Source organism: Diadema setosum, chromosome 14 (assembly GCF_964275005.1).
Source record: "Diadema setosum chromosome 14, eeDiaSeto1, whole genome shotgun sequence".
Classification (NCBI taxonomy): Eukaryota; Metazoa; Echinodermata; class Echinoidea; order Diadematoida; family Diadematidae; genus Diadema; species Diadema setosum.
In genome coordinates this window covers 13,822,539-13,844,638 of record NC_092698.1, presented here as the reverse complement: position 1 = coordinate 13,844,638, position 22,100 = coordinate 13,822,539, and the positions used below count along the sequence as shown (strand labels likewise).

At 38.4% G+C, this 22,100-nt stretch overlaps 1 protein-coding gene across 1 annotated transcript; it reads right to left on the bottom strand.

Annotated features, from left to right (window-relative positions):
* Positions 1-593: 593 nt before the first annotated feature.
* On the bottom strand, positions 594-17,765 carry LOC140237453 (angiotensin-converting enzyme-like). Its single transcript, XM_072317379.1, has 13 exons — positions 17,667-17,765; positions 13,610-13,768; positions 11,326-11,404; positions 10,013-10,156; positions 9,352-9,552; positions 7,811-7,917; positions 6,262-6,434; positions 5,117-5,340; positions 4,618-4,762; positions 3,948-4,046; positions 2,850-2,972; positions 1,685-1,866; positions 594-1,058 (listed from the first exon to the last, which is right to left on the bottom strand). The coding sequence occupies exons 1-13, from the start codon at positions 17,742-17,744 to the stop codon at positions 961-963; spliced, it is 1,812 nt and encodes a 603-aa protein (XP_072173480.1). The 5' UTR covers positions 17,745-17,765; the 3' UTR covers positions 594-960.
* Positions 17,766-22,100: the final 4,335 nt, after the last annotated feature.

Below are 22,100 nucleotides of genomic sequence, written 5' to 3'. Positions count from 1 at the left end.
AGAACGTGGCTTTGTTAATGGACAGGAGAAAATAGCATGCAGGAGAGAGCGTAAGTACGATGTAGGATTCAACTTAAATTTGATTACATCATAACGTTGATAGCCAAAGTAATATGCAGTGTTGTGTGTCATACGTAGCATCATGCATATTTTTATCCTTACAATTATTTTGTTGGTTATCCTTTCCTCCCCTAAACACCTATTATGCAAACGCACACACTCACACAAACACGCAGGCATTATAAGCAAGGCAAAACCAATCACATTTTATACATGTATAAGAGTTGCTTTAATAAACAAGAGACCTATAGAGGTCTAGCGCTCGCCTGAGTATCGCAAGTTCACCTTCCACACTTTCTTGCTATTACCTTAAAAAAGAGAAAGAAAAACAAAACAAGCTTACTAAACTTGGCGGGACGTCCCAGAGAGGCTGAGTAGTCTCCATTTGTATGTTTACTAACGTTGATAAGAAAATACTATGAGAACTGAGAGAAATGTCAATTTTCATGAAAAGTTACACGTTCCCTCGACGTGTTGCGGACATAAGTTAAGGGTCATATGATTATACTTGCTTTCTAAGAGAAGTACCAGTAAGTCAAGTGCTCTTTCATTATGCTATAAAAATGGAAAGATGTTGGAATTTTTCTCATATTTTCTGTATATCGTTGTCCATTTGTGACGTCATAAAGTGTTGTAATCTTATAATCCAGTGATGGCTGCAACAAAATTCAAAATTTCATGACTTTTGGACGGATTGTCCGATTTCCCCCCAAACTTCGCTGATGTGTTCTACAATAGTGCTGCATCTCTTGAATTCACAATTATATATATATGTTACATTAATTTTTTGCCTGTGCTCTGCGTAGTTGGTATGACGTCAGTCTGTGAGAGTTTGTGAGCACTATACTTTCGTCTGGCATCTTCGCCCCGCCGAACTTGGTCCCGTGATACGCCGTAATGTTAAATCACTCCGTTGTAGATAAAAGTGCAAATAAATGCAAGAAGTATTGCCGGTCCTGGTTGCATAATTGCCCCTCTTCCACTAAGTCCCTTTGGCTCTGTATTTTGACAAACATGAAACAAAGGAAATGCAAAAATGCGAAAGTTTCGTGATCACATGATATACAGTGGCAGGCTACTATGCGAATAAGTGCCGTACTAAAGATGGACATTTTTAAACGATAATAATAACATCGAGGAATACGGATTTGTTTCAGGTGGAATAAAAGCAAAGAAAGAAAAAAAAAAAGGAATCCGCCCCAAATCAAATAAATTTGCAGAGTAAACAGAGGCAGTCAATAGGTGATGATAATGATAATGATATTATACTGTAGATGCTATCTCCATGGTAATGTATACTTTCTATATTTCTACTTCGATCCAAAGGCACGAATATCGAGAATTAGAACTATAGTGTCTAATTGAGTCTCTTATCAACAAAAGCTTAAACTTATGTTTTATCTATCCAAATTTCATGTAAATTTAAATCTATTTTCATTTTCTCAATGAAATAAATGTATAAAATGTAACAAAATACATCGATGCATAAAATTAGCACGATTCAACTTGAATGTGGAATAGAATATTACTAACATGACGGTCAATTTATTAGATTTAATTTGATCAGCAGATACAGCTTAGGACCAATGGCATAGCAATAGATGTAGAATGAATGGTATGATACCTTGAGGGGTGTACATCTCTGGCCATCCCAGAATGTCTCCGTTCTTCCGGTTCTCCTTCTCGAGGTAATCAATGAGTGGCCGGAAGTATTCCACCAAATACTCAGCACTCAAAGTCCTGTCACCAGTCATGGCTTCCATCACATCAGGCCATGGCTCGCTAGAACCTTTCTGCATCATTTCACTGAAATCGTTCAATACGAGACAAAACTTTTCAGTACAGCAAAAACATGATAATCCTGTAAATCGGACGTTACGATGCTGGTAATCACAAAGAATGATGGCAACCACAAGGAATAAAGGTTAAACTTTTAAAACCTTTTATATTTTTAATCCGTGAAGTCCAATAAAATCATATTTCTGTAGTTTATTACTATACTTAATTGCAATTATTTGCTTTCTGAATTCTGCATAAGGTAGAGTATTCTTTTTTTATTCGAACAATAATTTTGTTATGTATACTTTTTCCTCCGTGCACTGGGTTGTTCGTTATTCTATACGTACAAAACTCATCGGAAACACATACATTTAAAATACTTTAAGTTACGTTAACTGTATTATTTGTTCCCACAGAAGAATAAAAAAAAATAAACATGTATCTCATATTTAAATTAGCAATGCAGTCCATGAATTCAAGCAGTTCATTTTTATTTTTCACCACCATAAGACATGCATGAAATTCAGAAGTTGCCATCAAGATAATGATAGGGTGATAATTTCTGCTGCAAAATTGCCTCTTAACATTGTGGCTTCTTCTACATCTCGACACTATCAGGTAGAACCAGGATATCCTCAGTGAATTCACTTTTAAAAGTTCTATTCGTGAATCCCTTCTTGCGCTCCAAGAGTGCCTCAACGAAGGAAAACGGGACCATCGTGCACCCACATGCACCCATCAGACGAACGCTTTGCGTATATACTGAAATATTTCTAATAGACAAAGAGACAAAATAAAACGAATTGATGAATTATAATTGCTTAGAAAAATATATAGAAACAATAGAAAATAAACCCATTATTCAACATTCACTGCCATCAATATTCAATGGCATATGTACCATGATAACGGCAGAGCCAAACTATTCCCTAAAAATACAAGGTATTAACATCTTTCGGTATTAATAGGATGAGGACGATGAATTTTATGGCAATGATATTGGAACTCACGACAGCAAGGTACCCGCTTCTTTGGACCCATGGATGTCACAGGTGTAGAGAGGGCCAGTGTGGTTGGCTGCCTTGCACAAGGCGCCATGGAATTGGAACTGTGTGATGAAGCTGAGGAAATACCTATCAGGGGTAGATGTTGAAGAACCATAATACATGTATATATTAATGTCATTAACTGTAATTTTGTTTTCTCGAAGAAAAAGAATAACACCTCCAGTGAACCGGTAGAAAAGTGATAGAAAAGGAAGAATAAAAAGTCATTTTGACGAGAGCAACAAGTGTGATTTTGAGCATGAATATCTATGAGGGGTGATATGTTAGTACATGTATATATACGCTCCAACTTTGGCATATTTCCATATAATCATAGATACAAACTTCACAGAATACTGGCAGAAGGAATTTGAAATTGAAACAAGCTTCACAGAGATCGCTATTACACAAAGCCCAGTCAATGGCCCGATTACTAAGTATTACTACTATCTTGTGGATATTAAAATCTTCGGTGTCAACAAGTACATTCGACCTATCGAGCTCTTCTGGGAAGAAAATCAAATGAACAGCAATGGCAAATATTGAATGGATGAATTAAATGGATGGCGACTGAATAGGCGGAAATAGAATGTCTAGTATTACTACTCTGAATATCTCACTAACATTTGGGCGGTGAGTAGGCTCAGTTGGTAGCGCGTCTGCCTCACGATCACGCGGCCCGGGTTCGAACCCGAGTTTGGACTGAGCAATGTTGTGTGTAAGCATACCGTCCCCTCTTGGAAGAGGCAAAACACTCTGTCCCTCGGATAGGACATAAAATGGAGGTCCCGTGTATGAGAGAGCAACAACTCATGCACGTAAAAGATCCCGCTTCATTCATTCATCGCAAAGAGCAGGGTGTTTAACCCGGTGAAGTGGTCCCACCTCACATCCAACTGGACCCTATGGAAGACCAGCTTAACGAAGCTGAATATGGGCTATCCAGCCATCTTCTCAGATGGAAATGAACAAACAAACAAACAAACTATAAATAAAAAGAACTGAGCCTTCAGCCATGAGAAGTGCAGAGTTTTTGGAATGTCACACATTTACAAACATCACCTTATGTAAGGAACATTTCCAGCTATATGATATTTTGCCGCTGGGTCGAAGTCGTCTTCAGTTCGCTTCACCGGTGGTATGATACCCTGGTACCGCAGCCTTAAGGGGAATGAAAGAAAAGAAGATACAATGACTATCCTGAGGCTATATATATTTTGAAAATCATTATTATTCTATATAGTAAGCTGTCTTAAGCAAAGATGGAGACTATGCAGTATGCACTCGTTCATTGTGAGGAAAACAGACTTGTATACTTTTGAGATCTGGAGCGTGGTAATTGCAGGAAGCCCTTGAGTAATTTCGCACTTCTCATCTGGTATATTGCTAACGACTGATTTAGAGTGTTGTCGGCTGGTAATAATGTCATAAAAATAAACAAGCAGAGATGCACGTGTGTGCAATATGTACACACAATATATCTTCACTCGCTCCGTCCCCCCCCCCCCACTCTCTCCCTCTCTCTCTCTCTCTTTCTCTTTCTGTCTCTAGAGCACTTAAAGAAAACACCCTCTGTAATTTTTTTCTTGTAAAGTTTACGATTATAATACTGTATATTACTGTTATTACGTTTCGGCACTAAAACAACGGACTTTTTCATTGCATATTGTCCACTTACAACGAACCACCTAGATTCAAGATGTGTGGTATAAAAGCAATTCAGTTGCCTTGCCTTAATTTCCACCAGTCTGAGTTGTACCGCGACTCGGGGGTGGATCCGTTGAAGACGCTCCATCGCCATTGGTCAAACAAAATGCCCGAAGGGAGGAATGCGATCTTTTCCAAGGCGATTCCCATCAAAAAGTTGAGGTCGGCCTCTGTTAGAAAAGTGTGACCATGAACAAGCGTTAAAGCAGATTTGTTTCTTTATTAACTAATACTAATAAGCCACATTACAGTATACCGGTTGCTGGTGATACATATTTAATCAGAAGAATTTGCAGCTTTCACATAACCTCGAGATGCTAAGAGAAGATAAAGATGAAGATGACGACGATGATGAATATGATGGTGATTAAGATGATTATGATGAAAAAGAAGAAGTAGTAGTAGTACTAGTAGTAAGAGTAGAAAGAAAAGACGACGTAGAAAAAAAAAAGAAATTTGATGGGCATAATCAACTTGATAAATTTTAAGGATACTTTCGCGTCTGGAGACAAGCGGTAACTCACCGCGGTCAACCTCAAGGTTTTCTAGGAGTCCTACTTTGTGAAGATGTTGTGGTGTAGAGACGGAGAGGGCTAACACATCCCCGAGGGCTTCGTGGAAGGCGGGATTGGCCCCGCCTCGGAACCCCAAGGGAAGATCCTTATACATCATCTGATATTGGGTGTGTCCCATCTCATGATGAATCGTTATGAAGTGACCCATGTTTACCGTCGTGCACATTTTAATTCTAAATTGGGCGAATAAAAAAAAATCAATCAAACAAACAAACAAACAAACAGAAGAACACCAAAAAGGAAAACGGCTTGATCACCTTTCAAATTGTTATTCGATTCATTCTTATTATAGTGTGAAATGCAAATGATTTCACCGTAAGCACAAGAGTGAGATGTATCACGTTTTTATAATCCCTTATCCATAGCGATACTCTATGTGCATGGTAGTTCATTACAATAGGTCATGCCATTATGCACGCACGCACGCACACACACACACACATTAAGAGTTTATACAGCACCTTGACACCCCCTGTACAAAGCATTGTACAATGTTGTAACACAATTATGATAATTGTACAAACATGATTGACAAATCAAAATTAGTAGAAAGCAGACTAAGCACGAGTAGTGAAAATTTCAAGGTGATATCAGTGAAATGAATAATTTTAAAGAAATTTCTTGAAATGGTAAGCCATGAGTGTATTTGGATAGAATAAATCGATATTTTGAGACTATTTCGAAATTTCTGTTGAAATGCAGAAAATGAACAATCACCAAAACACTGTCTTGTATGCTGACATGAAAGAATGATTTTCATGACAAGAGATTTGACTTCGGAAAGTACTGTAGAAACAGGAGGTCGAATGAATAACATGGTGCCTGATACAAAGATCCAGACAGCCAGAATCATATTCGTATATCATATCCCTTTTAAAATCAGTTCTATAACTGAAAGGGCTACCCTGTGAAAATAAAACAGAATTAATAAATAAATAAATGAATAAATGAATAAATAAATCAATAAATAAATAAACAAATAAATGAATAAATAAATAATATTCGACAGGTAATCAATGCACAGGTAAATTGTAAGCGCAGATGTGAATTTGCCTGAGTTTGTTCATCACGTTCCTTGGCTGCGCTGAACTAACCTGAAGTCCCGCTGATTATTAAAATCCCAAGCAGAGGGGTGGCAGTTGACGTTCCGCCCGTCCGATGGGCGGACCAACATGGAGTCGTTCCAGAAAGAATCGGGCAGTGGATCAAGCCCCAGAGAGATGAAAAATTCTTCGGCCATTTTGTACATCTTGATTACCGTATAATTCTGCATCATCATGTTGGAAAAAAGAGAGAGAGAGAGAGGGTAAGAAAAAGAAAGAGAATGGAATAAATGGACTTAAAACAAAGGAAAACTGACCAGAAATTGAAATATTTGTCAGTTTAAAAATTGAGTAAAGAAAATAAAATTCCATTGGGATTCCAACCCGAGTCATCCGCATTGGTAAAATGATGCTCCACCGACTGAGTTATAGAAAGCCCAAATACAGTGTTCGTCGGCTAGAAACCCTTAATTCGCAGTGCTCATGTGGTCAGAAGCTACTGTAGCTCGTGTGTGTGTATGTGTGACACACACATACACACACACACGCACACACACACACACACACACACTGATCTGACATAAACCCTTAAGATGTAATTCAACAAATGCGAGGGATCACCGGAGCGATGCATTTCATGTAGGCCTAATAAACGCAAACAGTGGGGCACTGACCGGCAATGTACATAATTAATCTGTGAAAATGTCATCATGTAATAAAACATTAATAAAATTCATATAAAAGCGGGGGAGACCGATGTAAATAGGGAATAAATGACCTTTCATCGGTACAGAAAAGTATTGAATCTCACAGTATTCAATCACGGGTACTGATGCTCAAGCGGGAAGAGAGAGAGAGAGAGAGAGAGAGAGAGCATGATAAAGACAGCTGACATGTCCAGGGAGGAAAAATAGAGAAAAACATAGAAGGAACAGCTTCTAACCCCCCCCCCCCCCAAAAAAAAAAAAATAAATAAATAAAAAACCAACAACAACAACAACAACAGAAACACGACAGAAGCATGCAAACAGACAAACAAAATTACTACTAAGCCGCTTAATTCAATGGTTGATGGTGTTTTGAACTTTTAAGTTATGTCAAGAATTTCTGGACGTCAGAACTACAGCCCTTAAAACATTTACATCTTTCACTAGAATAGGCCAAGGTCGCAGCCGGAAATAGCCTCATTCAAACAGTTGGGAAGCCCTCGAACATCCTGAGAAACAGTGTCCTGTTTGACATAAACTAGGGTGATGACCGGTGGATGAACCACCAAACACGGACGAACTTTCATTGTCACAAGCTTTGGACAAGCATCATTTTGCACATTGTGTCATGAATACAGGTCAAGTTCTCTTTTGTTTGTTTGCTTTTTTCTCCCATAACGTGATGTCATGAGTAGTCTTTTTTTTTTCATGCATGTAAACGTTTGTGCTAAATTTCAAGCAATGAAAATATCTAACAGTAACCACACAGTTTATGTTATGTATGTATGTATGCCCTTTAATTATTTTGAGGCTTTCCCGAGACAAGCTGAAAACCTATGAATATAATCTCACATGAAACAATAATCAAATAAATAGATTTGTATGCTGTTTACCTGCTTTACCATGATTCTGGTCAACTCTTCGAAATCCACTCGAGTCTTGTTTGGAAATGGCTCACAAATGTCGCTCAGGTAAGCCCAAGTCTGGGCCCACATGTTACCTGCAGAGTGACGTAGCAAAAATTTCTGTCATATTTGGCATCAGGGACACATCTATTAATTACGACACCCAACTATGTCCAATAGAGTGCATCTTAACGTACACAATTTTCTCAACAATGCTAGGCATCAAGGTTTGGTAATGAATTGTAATTTAGTGGCAGAATATCCATGCATTGTTCTTGGGGGAAGTTAGGACAAGAAAAAAAAGTCTTATTTCCTTGAGTTAATTATTACAGTAATGAGATGGAATTAAAGTCTTCGCACCTCGCTGGTTGTAGTGTAATAGATAACCTACTGGAAGTACCAGAGCAGAGAAACTTCACTTCATTTGAATCCACTTTGTCTGAATTAGTAAACAATAACGACGATTGCAACAACAACAACATTAATAATAACAACAAGACAAACGGTGATTGGTAAAATGGAAAAAAAAGTGGCAGAGTTCTGTATGTCATGCAGTCACGGGGAAGCTTGATAAATAATGACTTCATCATTTCTAGCATAATCATTATGACTCATGCTATTTTTTTTTTCACAAAAATGTGAAAGCCTGAAATGAAAAGCCTGAAACTTTTAATCATCTTTGTTATATTTTGTTTGTTTTAAGTCAGGGTTTTCCCCCTAAGTCAGTTTGTATCTACTGTCATCATTAACAACGATTGAAGGGGCCCTGAAATCCAAATGCATGTTGATTAGTGTTGATTTATGATACCCTCAACATCACTTTTGCGGTAAAACAAATATCTAGAAACATTTCATATATTTTGAACGATTTTTTCTTCTATTTTTCTTCAGATTACTTGGGACCGCCTACAAAAAAAATCCTTCCAAACCAATCAATATTAATATTCTTGAGATGACCTCATCTGTCAATCAAGTATTGAAATGTTTAACAAAAGACATTGGAATGCACCTTCCCCTCGACTCAGCATAAGTTGCATGTTTCTGTCATATTAATGTGACTAACAAAAGACATGGCGAGGGAACATGCAAGTTATGCTGAGTCGAGGGGAAGGTGCATTCCAATGTCTTTTGTTAAACATTTCAGTACTTTAGCAATGATTGACAGATGAGGTCATCTCAAGAATATTAATATTGATTGGTTTGGAAGGATTTTTTGTGGGCGTTCCCAAGTAATCTGAAGAAAAATACAAAAAATATTCGTTAAAAATAATATATGGAATGTTTCTAGATATTTGTTTCACCGCAAAAGTGATGTTGAGGGTATCATAAATCAACACAAATCAATGCGCACTTGGATTTCAGGGGCCCTTTCAAGACTTTTGCGTATTTGTGTGTGTGCGTGTATGTGTGTGTGTGCGTGTATGTGTGTATTTTGAAAAAAAAAAAGAGAAGACATAATTTCATATTAGATTTGATCAGATCAGATTAATTCAATCAACCAAATACATGTATGATGATATGTGGCATACCCAAAATATGTGCCGGTATTGGTCCCCGGAGGGTGATGTACCTCGGTCCGTAGAGGTTGTAGAGCTTTCTCCTCACATAGGCGTGAAGGTTTAGGTAGAGGGGCTCCAGCTGATGGTAGAGATCATCCACCATCTCGGCCAAGCTGGGAATCGACTCGACCTCATACCTTCCTCGCCAAGCCTCCCCACTGTCCGCGTAGCCTATACCGTTATGAGAAACGTATACAGAAACGTGACATTTTGGCTGCTCAGCTGTGCTCGTATATCTATACGAGGAGCATCATTACCGCCGCGGCCCCGCCTGCATTTTAGATAACATAATGATGTCCTCCATCACTCTCGTCAAGTGTTTTGAAACGTGAGCTAAACCTTTAGCTTAAACACTGTTAAAGTCACAGTCTTCATGACAGGACCTTAGATGTTAACAGCTAAACCCAGAGCATCTCGTTATTAATATTGACCTGTTACTTTTCGACTATACCAAACTCTCCCTTTCAAACGAAAAGAATTGGTTCTGAAACTGTACACTCCTGCTTTACCTTTATAGATATTAGGGAGAATAATGAAAGGGGATGTCAAACCTCTACACGTTTACACAGCTGATTTTTTTTTTTAACAGGTCCTGTGACTAAGGGTTAATCCGTTTAAAGATCTTCCATACCATTCGCCCTAGCAATTTTGTTCTTGGTCTGCACATATTTCACAAAGTCAGCCCGGGCCGGCGCTCCAACTTCGTCCCTCCAAGCATCCCATGCCCAGAACAACTCGTCATAGTCTCTTGATCTTGCCATGATAGTTTGCAGATCTGGAAAAAAACAAACAAACATAGAAGGTAAGAGAGACAGTATAAAAATGTAATTTGCAAAAATCATTGTAATAAATATGTCTAGACTTAATTTGCACAATTGTAACCACGATTCACGTCGGAGATTGTTAACAGAATTACAATGTTTCTGGTGTACGTTAGGGGCTGCAACCAATATTTAATGAAAATAGCATCTATTTCCCCCCAATTTATACAAAGACTGGTAGCAACTGTGTTCCTGGAGATTCTTTCTAATGGATGAATGCTGGATAGGCTATATTGTACAACTTATCATTATGATGAGAAATTAGAATAACTGCGTACGCGTCACAGTTTCACTTTTCCCTACTTTCGTCCCTCTGTTGTTGTTGTTGTTGGTGGGGGGGGGGGGGGGGTGTCATTTTAAAAAGATGATGACAAAGTACATGTACAACACACATATCAAGCCAGGATTTTAAGCCAATAAATCAGCTATAATCTGATAATAAAAATGAAGTCTTCGGGACCGGCAGTTTTCTTTCGTTATATCGAAATTTCATTATAGCCGAATGAATTATAAGAATATGCAGACAATTTGGGGCCTGAATCTTTCTTTCCTTGTAACGAAATTTCGTTATACCATAACCGTTTTCGTTATGGGAGTGCACTGTACAATTTATTATTGAATTAATGAGCGTACTATCAAACATTTTTGATTCACTTGTTGAAACTCCTGGATTATATAACTTTTTGTATTATAGTTATGATGATTCATAAACAGTAAAATCTGTAGTATGTCTATATAGTTTTCAAATCAATCTTGAAAGAGTCATGAAAGGCCATTAAAAATCCTAAACGATTTATATACATGTACCGTTCCCTAATTCCACCAAGGGATGCTATTAGAAAGACATCCACTTCAAGACGAATTAAATATAGTGTGATTTAGACTGTTTCGTTCAGCACAGAAGGAAAAGCTCTCAAAATATTAACGAGATGGACCTAAAACTAGCATTGCTCTGAATAAAAAAAAAAAAAAGATGATGCAGCAAATAATACACAATGAAATGTCCTCTTAGAAATAAACTCAGGCATTGAAAAAATTCTTTGGGCATAAACGTTCTGTTGGCAGCAAGAGGAACAACTTACTTTGATATTTGAAACCAAGGTAAACTTAATAATGGTAATACCTGGATCAAGAGAGTAGCAAGTGCCGTCCTTCTTGCACGGCTTTCCGCTGGAATAACGTCCCTTCATAGCAGACAGTAACTCCAGGTACTGTTGAAAAGAATTAAGAAATAAACCAGCTACAACTGATATTCAATCTTTAGAAATGTTAAGAAAGTGGTTATTGAAGCATTTAGATCTGATAAAGCAACTCTTGAAAGGATGACATCAAGTACAGAAAACGAATTTGTGAAAGAGACAGCACTATCGGGAACAGAAAAAGTTATACAAACCTTCTTTCCAGGGATAGCCTTGCGCCTGTTTGAACCTCTGTCGTGAAACTATTTTCAACATTCAAAAAGTTTCTCTGAATTTGCACCCAGGCATATACTTGTCTCGTCTTGTCTCGTCTTTGGGCTCAGCTAGACGTGCTGCCGCTAAGGGCCTCCTACTGGCGGTCTGCGTGGACCTCTACGGGCAATCCCCGCGACTCACCCGGAAAAAGTTTTGGTCACGCTCAATACTTGGCTGCGGGTAGGACTTGCGTGCGCACCTCCGGGCAAATAATCTATTATGGGCGAGATACGCGCTAGGTACTGTTAGTCGCGGACCAACTGCCGAGAGCTCCGGGTAGCAAATTTGTTTCCCCGCCTGTCAACCCGCAAAACTTCCCGAGATAGATACGGTATGACAAGACCTTGAGCATGCTCAAAACTTGTTCCGAGTGAGTCAAGGGGGTTCGTTCGCAGAGGTACACGCAGAACACCAGTAGGAGACCCTTACCGGCAGCACCTCGCAGGCAACTCCAACGCAGGTACTTCGCAGTACCCTTAAGTCGCTCGTAACCGAAAATAGATCGGTTTCAAAGCTCTCACGCAGGGTACATGGACTACACGCAAGTAGAATGTAAATAGCACGCGTCTAGCACAAGAGAGAAACTCGCAAACATTCTTGTCCCCCCGCAGAAAATTCTCCTGCGCGCTGGAAAATCCCTACTCGCAATTAGTCCCCCGTAGTTTGCCAGGAAAGGTGTGACACGGCTTTACGGGAATCATCCACTCTATGTTTGCCTGTAATCTTAGTTGGATTCTAGTGTTCAATACAGTATGAAGACATAGCTTTAACATTGAGCGAAATTAAACAATGATATTGTTTTTCATGTAAATGCTACATCACTATAATCACGCATGCCCCTCAAATTCTGTCCGCTAGAAATATCGATAATTTCAAAAATCTATATGTATTAATTGTCCAAAGAAACATTCCTCCTTTCAAGATCATTCTTACTTTGACCTCCTTTGTGAACGTAATAGATAATTAATTAAAATCAGCAAGGGCCTTTTCAATCCATTTCATTTCTTCTTTTTTTTTTTGACAAAAAAAAAAATCAAACGAACATCGTTTACACTATGATCGCAGTGGCCATGGCGGCCCCGTTTGCCTAGAGTTATGTATGGTCCTGCTAAGACTTCTCACGGCCTGTCGCGGTATTTGTGAAGAGTCGTATGGGGAAGGAGCTCAAAGGAATGCCGTACAGTTCTCTCTCGGTTCTCAACGGTCTGATGGAGTATCTCAGGTCTGACACGATTGTACGGTCAATTACGCGGTCTACTACGGTCTGTGACGGTCTTGTGTGGTCGGCGCCCAACCGGATATCGATACGCTGCACTTTTAAAGTTCTACAGCAAAGTAAACTGTCGTGTGCAGATATACCAGGGAAGTGGGAAAAAAATCCATCACCCTGGATGTACATAACATGTGGATGTTGACGTGGTAGTTTGGTGTTGGGCGGTAGAAAACAGAAATACAATGGTATGAATAGACCGTTATAGACTGTTACAAGACCGGAGCTCGACCGTCATGGACCTAACAAACTATTATCATGACCCTCGTAACTCCGCCATCTCATCATGTATGAATAATCCCAACTCGGCCAAAAATTAACCCTTGTGTTCGTTGGTCAGTGACAGCCACATGGCCGTATCAGACCGTTATGGACCGTTTTGGACTGAGATTGACTGATATATATTACATACTTTATTTCCATTGCAAATTATGAAGATCACTAAATCCGTAAAGTCCGGTCAGTAATAGTCAAAGATGGTCTCATAACGATGGGAGCCTCGAACCGCGGGGAACGGGGAACTAAGGTTTATTAGATCCTAACCTCTGAGCCAAAGCAGCTCCAATCATCACTATCATCATTACCACATTGTCGCGTCATTTCTGATGTCATTATCACCAGCATGATTGTGATTGTATGATTATTAAGTTCGTTAGCACTATATCTGTTATGATGATATTTACTTCTTTGTATTCCTCTTCGTTCTTTAACGCTGACCCGCCTTCGAAGGTGAGAGAAGAGAGGAGTTGCTTTGTCCGCTCCGAGAATTCGGTGTCGTTGAAAACCAGAGCCCGAAGACGCATCTCCGCGGAGAAGTTCGACGACTTGAGCCGTGCCTCAACCTTACAGAAATATGGAAAACCAATGCATTTACAAAATAACAATAACAAACACAATAAAACCTTCTATTTTGCTATAGGCAAAGATGAGGAATGTTGTCGACACATTTCATTTTCATGCTCGTTTAAAATGTGGTCTGCACCGTCGGGCAAGGAATTTCGTAACTCATAGGCAAGTAGTATGCCTATACCTACTCTACAAAAAGAACAGCATTAGTGCAATCTTATATCAGACTGACCCCCTCTGTGACGACCAAAGAGATTTTCTAAGGTTGTAAATCTCTTTAGGAACGACTAGAGTTTATCATTGCATGTTTCTGCATGCACCCATTTACAACCACCGCCCGCGAAAGCGTGATATATTTCAAATATTCTTATACTTATTTCAACCAATGTTTTTATTGTTGTCAGTACAATAGGCTGTGGCGGCGATCGCGGGAGTTGAGGGGGTGAGTGGAGGTGTCCCCGACTCCCTTGATTTCTGGGGGGGGGGGGGCGTTCCCCTCTCCCTTAATTTTAAGGCTTAATATTATTGTATTTCTATTCTACCTATATTACAATTTCTGACAGAGTTTGTATCTGCGAACTTGTTCAAAAGGTAAACATGTTTTATAAAAATTTCCATCCCGAAAATGCGAACTCTTTCTCATATGGGAGGGACATCCCCCACGCCCTTCTCCGTTCTATCTATCTTCATGACATACAGTAAAGAAGCATATGAATGTATAATCATACATGCATGTTTGGGTGCCAATCTCTTCTGTCGAGTGTATTATTTCGCTTTCGGTGATGCCGTCCCCCACTCCCACTTATTACATGAAGTAGCAGTCACTCCAGTCACATCCTTCATCTTTGACGTGTACGCGTATTATTAAAGCGAACAAACAAACAGAAGTTGCTTACTGAATTTGTATATACTTGATAAACGGGTCATTATCTATTTTCTCTCTTTCTTATCACAGAAGTCATAATCATACTACAGATAGTCATTGTCACTTGTTTTTAAAGCTAGAACAGTTAAACATCTTCTTTACTCCACTCTAGTGGAATTGATACGGAGTTTTATTCAACGTTGTATTCTTAATTTGTTCGCTAAAAAAAAAAAAAAAAAAGAAGAATAGTGAGATCTACTCAATAAACGAAAGCTGAGAATTTTGTTGCTACTGCATCCGTCACGGTCTTTTAGGGTAAGGCTTTTCATTTTTCCATCCTACATGTACTTTTCTCAATAATCAATACAGTCCCACTGATTTGTTCTTACCAGTAAGAATTCCTATACTGCAGTACATCCATAAATTCCTGGGATCTGTAGTCTTAACATGAGTTCATGCACACCTCAACTCTATACTCCCGTTTGCTTTTACGGATACAAAACGCTTCTGTATATACTAACACGAAAGTTTCATTGCAATAGAAAGGAAGGTTAGAAAGTAAGAGAAAGTTGGAGTAGGCCCTGTATCATGTTTCATATATTTTCACAAATTAGTTGTATCAGGCACTGTCACACGTGCAAATTAGACGGATTGATTCGCTTTCACATAAATCTGTGTTTTATGCATTTCCTGTCTTTTTCTATGACATATTTTTTGCAAGATTGTCATAATATTGTGATTTCTTTTGCTGTTGTATGCATTATGCATTGAATGTCATTGTGTATATTTTGCATGTCGGCTTGTATACTGAGTGATTACCGTACTCTTTATGCACTCTGCACAAATGTCTGAAAACAATTTTTATGCATACATTTTTACATGACAACAAAATATTTTGAACTTTAAACTTTAACATGAATTAAAGAAATAAAATTGTATCTATTGTGTTCCTCACTGTTAACGATGTAGCATTGATGACTTTTACAAGAATGAAGAAAATAATGGCGGCTGAATTATATTGATAAAAAGGATGATCTTATATCTTATATTCAAACCAAAGTGAGAAAATATCGAGATCACCTCATCTAGTGCGCATTAACATTATGGTTATGGATATCACTGTTTTGAAGCAGAGATTAGAGTCATCTTGAACGCGTGGAATATTTTGTTTCCTTACTTGTAGTAAACTAGCTCGTGATGTGCTCATCACTGACCCGAACAATTTGCTGAGGTCAACCTTGGGGAAACCTTAGCAACAGGAGTCCTAGATACGAGTAATAGCAATTTTTGTTTCGTTTTTGTTTTCTGTTTTTGTTACCTTCTTTCCTCTGGTCGTGGCCGAGATCTTTTCGTCTCAGGGGAATTCATGTCAACGTCAAGTTGTTAGCTTCTTTTTTTTTCACCCCTCTTGACATTTTGACTTGATCGAATTTTAGACTTGTTCTCTGAGAAAACCGAGAAGGGTATAATATATGCAACGTTTTATCCCTTTCGAAGGATTTGCAATTATTTGTTTGAGAGCGATAGCAGTAGCACGTAAGATCATGCAGCTATGTTTTAGTTTTTAGATGGCTGAAAGCCCTAATAAACAGCGCCATGTATTTCCTACCTTCTTTCTTTATTAATGGTAGGCCTACATTTAGGTTTACTAGCGGTCCTGTTTGAACAGAGAATTGGGAGCCTACCTCCCAGGTTTGAAATAGCATCGTCTCTGCATTACACCACTATTCTTGAACATTTCTCTCTACTTTTTTTTTTTTTTTTGGGGGGGGGGTGAAGAACTGGAGTTTCTGTACACAGGTTTCGTAAACATCTTTATGTTTTTCCCACTTTTCAAGAGAGGATTAAGATATATATAACACTTTATAATCGAATTCTCCAGCTGACTGTCTACTAATTAAGATAGTAATCAATCCAAACATGACTTTTCTTATTGTTGTTCATTGTACTGAAATTAAAACTAATCTTCATTCACCAGAGTCTGTCTATGCAAGACATTTACTTTTTGTGATATCAGACCTCTTTAACGTTCATTCACTCCAATTTATTTGTTTCTATCTACAATCAATCCATAAAGATTGTGATATTGATCTATATGTAATAAAGGACAATGATTATATCAGATTATCTGAAACAATTCTATAATTTGTTATGTGAGAGTAAGAAAAGTGATTTTACTATATTGTTATATTGGAAAGAGAGATTTGATCTGAATACTGATTTTGATTGGAATACTGTTTTGAAACAAAAATTTCGAAAACTAAGGAACAACAAAGTAAAGCAATGCTTTTTCAAGACTTTACATTGTATTTTACCTATAGATGTAATCTTTTCAAATGGAAAATTATAAGTGACAATTTGTGTACATTTTGTTCTGAAACAGAAACGTTTAGTCACGTTCTCTTGGAATGTCCTAAAGTGTCTATGTTTTGGAAAAATATCACTGAATTTATTCAGTTCGCTTTTAGAGAAACAATTTATTAAAAGAGAAACTATTGATTATGGGAGTGGAATCAAAGAGTCCAAATGTAACGAATATAAACAAAATATTGATATATGCCCAGTATGCAATTTATAAACAATACATGCTATACATGCATACATTTATTTCAAGGAAATTCATACAATAGTTTGAAAATATGGATTAGTTTTAGAAATGAAATACTGTTAGATAATGTTTCTGAGATTATATCAAACATGATGAGATCATTTACTTAGTAACCAATGAAGAATGTGTACTTTTCTGAGTATGTGCCCATTCAATTGTTTAAAAATTTTCCGCGATGTATAGTTTTGGAAATGAATGAATAAAGTACCTCTGTAGAGGAATAAAAAAAATCTACAATCAATAGGACGTTGTGAATGCACGTGGGACGTTGCATTCAATATCATCGTAATTTGTATGAGAAAAAAAAAACAACAGTTGACAAGCAGCACCATGTTAATTGTTCATTTTCTACAAATAGGTATATTTAGATTGGACAGCTTTCGTCTATATAAATGAAAACATTGAAACTAAAAAAGTTTACCAACTGCTCCTGGTTGTAGCGGGTAATATTTGTGTTGTATATCCAAGCTTTGCTGACAGAAAACGAGTACACTTCCATGGCGAGCCGGTTATATTCCTCCAAGAATAGCACGCACTGGGTTTCGTTCGAGTTGCTCCCAAGTTCTTGGACTGCCAGTTCGTCCATGATAGATGCCGCTTCCATCCGGTCGGCTGGTGGCTTCTCCTGCGGGGTGGTACTCGCCGCCGTCATTGCGCACATTGCGGCCACCAGAACGATAGCGAAAAAAGCGATGGCGCGAACGAGCATGGTCATGGTCAGGGTACCTACCAGTCAACAGATGGTGGTTGAATGAGACGTCTACACTTTCTCTCTAGTATACAATTTTAAAAAACCGTAGCCAAAACCAAGACAATTACCAAAACAAAACCAAACAAACCGGTCACATGCAGTCAACAGTATCACATTGCAAACATCAAGCTGGTACTGTCATCTGTACTGTCACCGTGTGTCTATCACTTCCCGTTGGAGAGGAAGTCTTTCTGAAAGTCTAGTCTTTCTGAAAGTCTAGTGATCGCAGAGGCCTGGATAATGTGTTTTTACCGTGATGGGCATGCAGAGAGGGAGGAAAGATGAGGAGGAAAGGAAGGAAACATTGGAAAGAAACTTTAGGTATGTTTGGTATGTGAGTTGACCTTGGTAAGCAATATAGGCCTACGATGTAGGAGGAATTGGCAGAGGTTATCAGTAGGTCTAATACTTGCCCTGTACGACCTTATCATTCAACGAACTATATCAAAATCAGCATTACAGAATAATTGGGAAAGCTGGGTTTTGTCGAGGCTTGTGAATTGCACCTCTTCACCCTTTTCAAGTACATGATCACAAGCATGAACACAATTATGGAATTATACACCTGCACTGAGAAGGTGGCTTTTATAGGAATATAGGCAGATAGGTCTATTTACATTCGCCTTTGGTTTTAGGGCGGAAAAGCGGGAAGGCAGCTTGGAGAAATTTTAAGGCGACTTATACAGAGGTGCATCAAGTCACTCCATTTATGGTAATGAACAATGTACCTCGGCCACTTCAAGTAGTGCCTTCTTCCTGCCTTCTGTGTAGACGCTTTATATGAGTTCTATTTCAATTTCAATTTCAACCCCTTCTCGTCTTGCATAAGGTGCCTTCGCGAGTTTTAGCATGCATGTGAACTGGATACCTGCTCTTGTCTAAAACTTCGGGAAAAGTAAATAATCGTGCCATCCATGTCTCACTCATGAATGAGTGTTTATGTACTTGTCACATATCATTATAATACACACCTGATATTATGTATAATACACATTATGTATGGTCACTATATCATTATATGTCATTCAGGAATCAAGAGAGAGAGAGAGAGAGAGGGAGAGAGAGGGAGAGAGAGAGAGAGAGGGAGAGAGAGAGGGAGAGAGAGAGGGAGAGAGTGGGAGAGAGAAGGAGACGAAAGCCGAAAATTACTGACGTCGGATGAAATGGCGTAATGCTGGTTCGCAAAAGAATTACTGCATCCCTCTGCGATCACTTTATATAGAGTTTCAGAAAGACTTCCTCTCCACTCTCAAGCGATCGGGGTATGGAATGGGTTTCATGATTGAATTTCTTCAGTGAGATGTCAGTGTTAAACCAACATGGAATTGCAGAATATGGTTTCAACCTTACATCTTAGCATTCTGGAACATACCAGTTAGAACCTGATGTGAAATTACACTATTAGTTAAGTCATCCATTCAGTTAAAAGAGTAAAATGTGTACAAAATGTATATAATATTAAAGAACCGGCTTACGAGCAAACTACAAATCGCATCATACAATGAGCCAATTTTATGAAGATATATTTGAAAAGATTATAACTTAATTTACTTTCATTGACTTGCAATGGTAGATGACAAAAAAAAATAATAAACAGAGTAGATTCGTACTGTGTGTATGTGGAAAAAAGAATTTTATACGCCTTCCTCCATGTCCACCTCCCTGGTCTGGTGCATCGCTTTCTTTCGTTCATGGTTGGTTCCTGTTACGTAATACTGTAAAAGTGGTAAATTTCATGGGCGATGGGGGCCGCTTTCGATGCGCTTGAGCCTGATGATCGTAGCGGAATCGCCGTCTAGTGAGATTAGGGGTAGAAGTAAAATTCTTACTCAATGTATTTAACAGTTAGTTAATGAGATTCTGAATACCAAAAAAAAAAAAAAATAGATTTAGATAAAATGAAAACAATTACGAAAGGTCAATATCGACTGCAAGAGTAACAGTTCAAAAGTGCTCATTCAAATCGGTTTGTGAGTTTTTTTCCCCTCGGCCAGAGCGTCCTAAAGGTTTTGCGCAAAGTCATTTTGTTGCTAGAACGAGGATGCGATCCTCGTCAAAAGGTCCTCGTCAAAATAGAGATGATGCAATCAACCTGTCTATTTTGTTATAAATATGGCATGGACTTTTTTTTTAAAGTACAGGATGAATATTCAGTGGGTTAAATTATGAAATTTTTGTCGTTGTCAATAATCATCACAATGCAAAGGTAACAAGCCGAAAATTATTGACGTCGGATGAAATGGCGTAATGCTGGTTCGCAAAGGAATTACTGCATCCCGTTGTTACATTTGCACTATGATGATTATTGACAACGACAAAAATTTCATAAACTAACCCAATGAAAACGAAAGTCAATGCCATATTTATAACAAAATGGACAGGTTGATTGCATCATTTCCTTTTTGACGAGGATCGCATCCTCGTAAGCTTTAACCTTTAACCTTTAGGACGCTCTTGCCGATGGGGAAAAAATCACAAACCGATCTGAATGAGCATTTTTGAACTGTTATTCTTGCAGTCAATATTGACCTTTCATAATTATTTTCATTTTATCTAAATTCAATTTTTTTCGTATACGGAATCTCATTAAATTGTTAAATACATTGAGTAAAAATTTTACTTCTACCCCCATCTCACTAGACGGCGATTTCGCTACGATCATCAGAAATCGACAAAGCGCAGCGGATCGTGGCTGGATCGCTTTAAATCTTCTCCATCGTATCTTGAGAGGTTCAGAAGCGCTAAGAGTCGCCACCATCGCCATGGTCGGCGACCTCGCTACGGAAGTTTTGAACAAAACTTCCGTAGCGAGGTCGACGTGGTTTTAGAGCGTATCACATTCGCCCCACGAGCGCATTAAAAGCGCCACGTTCGTAGCTCTGACGGGGTAGCAACGCGTAAAGCGCAACTCAAGCGCATGGAAAGCGGCCCCCATCGCCCATGAAATTTACCACTTTTACAGCATTACAACAGGAACCAACCATGAACGAAAGAAAGTGATGCACCAGGCCAGGGAGGTGGACATGGAGAAAAGCGCATATTTTTTTTTCCACGTACGAATCTACTCTGTTTATTAAATTTTTTGTTTGTCATATACCACTGCAAGTCAATGAAAGTAAATTAAGCTGTAATTTTTATATATATATATATATATATATACATATATATATATATATATATATATATATATATATCTTCATAAAATTGGCTCATTGTATGATACGATTTGTAGTTTGCTTGTAAGCCTGTTCTTTAATATTATATAAATTTTGTACACATTTTACCCTTTTAATTGAGTGGATGACTCAACTAATAGTGCAATTTCACATCAGGTTCTAACTGGTGTGTTCTAGAATGCTAAGATGTAAGGGTGAAACCATATTCTGCATATCCATGTTGGTTTAACACTGACATCTGACTGAAGAAATTCAATCATGAAACCCATTTATACCCCGATCGCTTGAGATCGTAGCATGAGCCCTGCGTAAACGTATCACTGTCGCTCCGATCGTATCACTGTTGTAGCGAGGTCTTGATAAGCATACGAATATCGCAATACAATCGGTTTGATCGCAGAAGCAGCGCGTCTTGTCGGCCTGGAAATGCGGCAACAACGTGGCAGAGTCGTATTATCATCGTGGCGCTATCGCCTACAGCGCAGGTTGAGCGTGGAGAAACCGTAAAAGATAGTGTAATCGCCTCGGAGGCCAAAAATGGAGACGGACGGCGATCGCGCCACGATTTGTTAAATCGTCACAGATCGCCATGGTCGCCTTCCTAGTGAGATCGGGGCCTTACTGACCATCTTCTCCGATTTCTGGAGAACAAAAATCTCGTGCGACTTCCACCTGAGTCTGTCATTATTTTTTTTTTTTGATAATTCTTTATTCAAATTTCGTTCACTTTCATATCACAGAAACAGAAGCGTTCACAGAAACAAAAACAAAACATTATACAAAGACAAACTACATTCTACACAAACGTTGTACAAAATGTCAATCTTAGATTATTTAAAGACAAAATGCAGTAACATATACATTGTGCAAACTAATGTCAAACTTACATTATAACTCTTTTAGCCAAGGAAATGAAATCCGTTTTTTT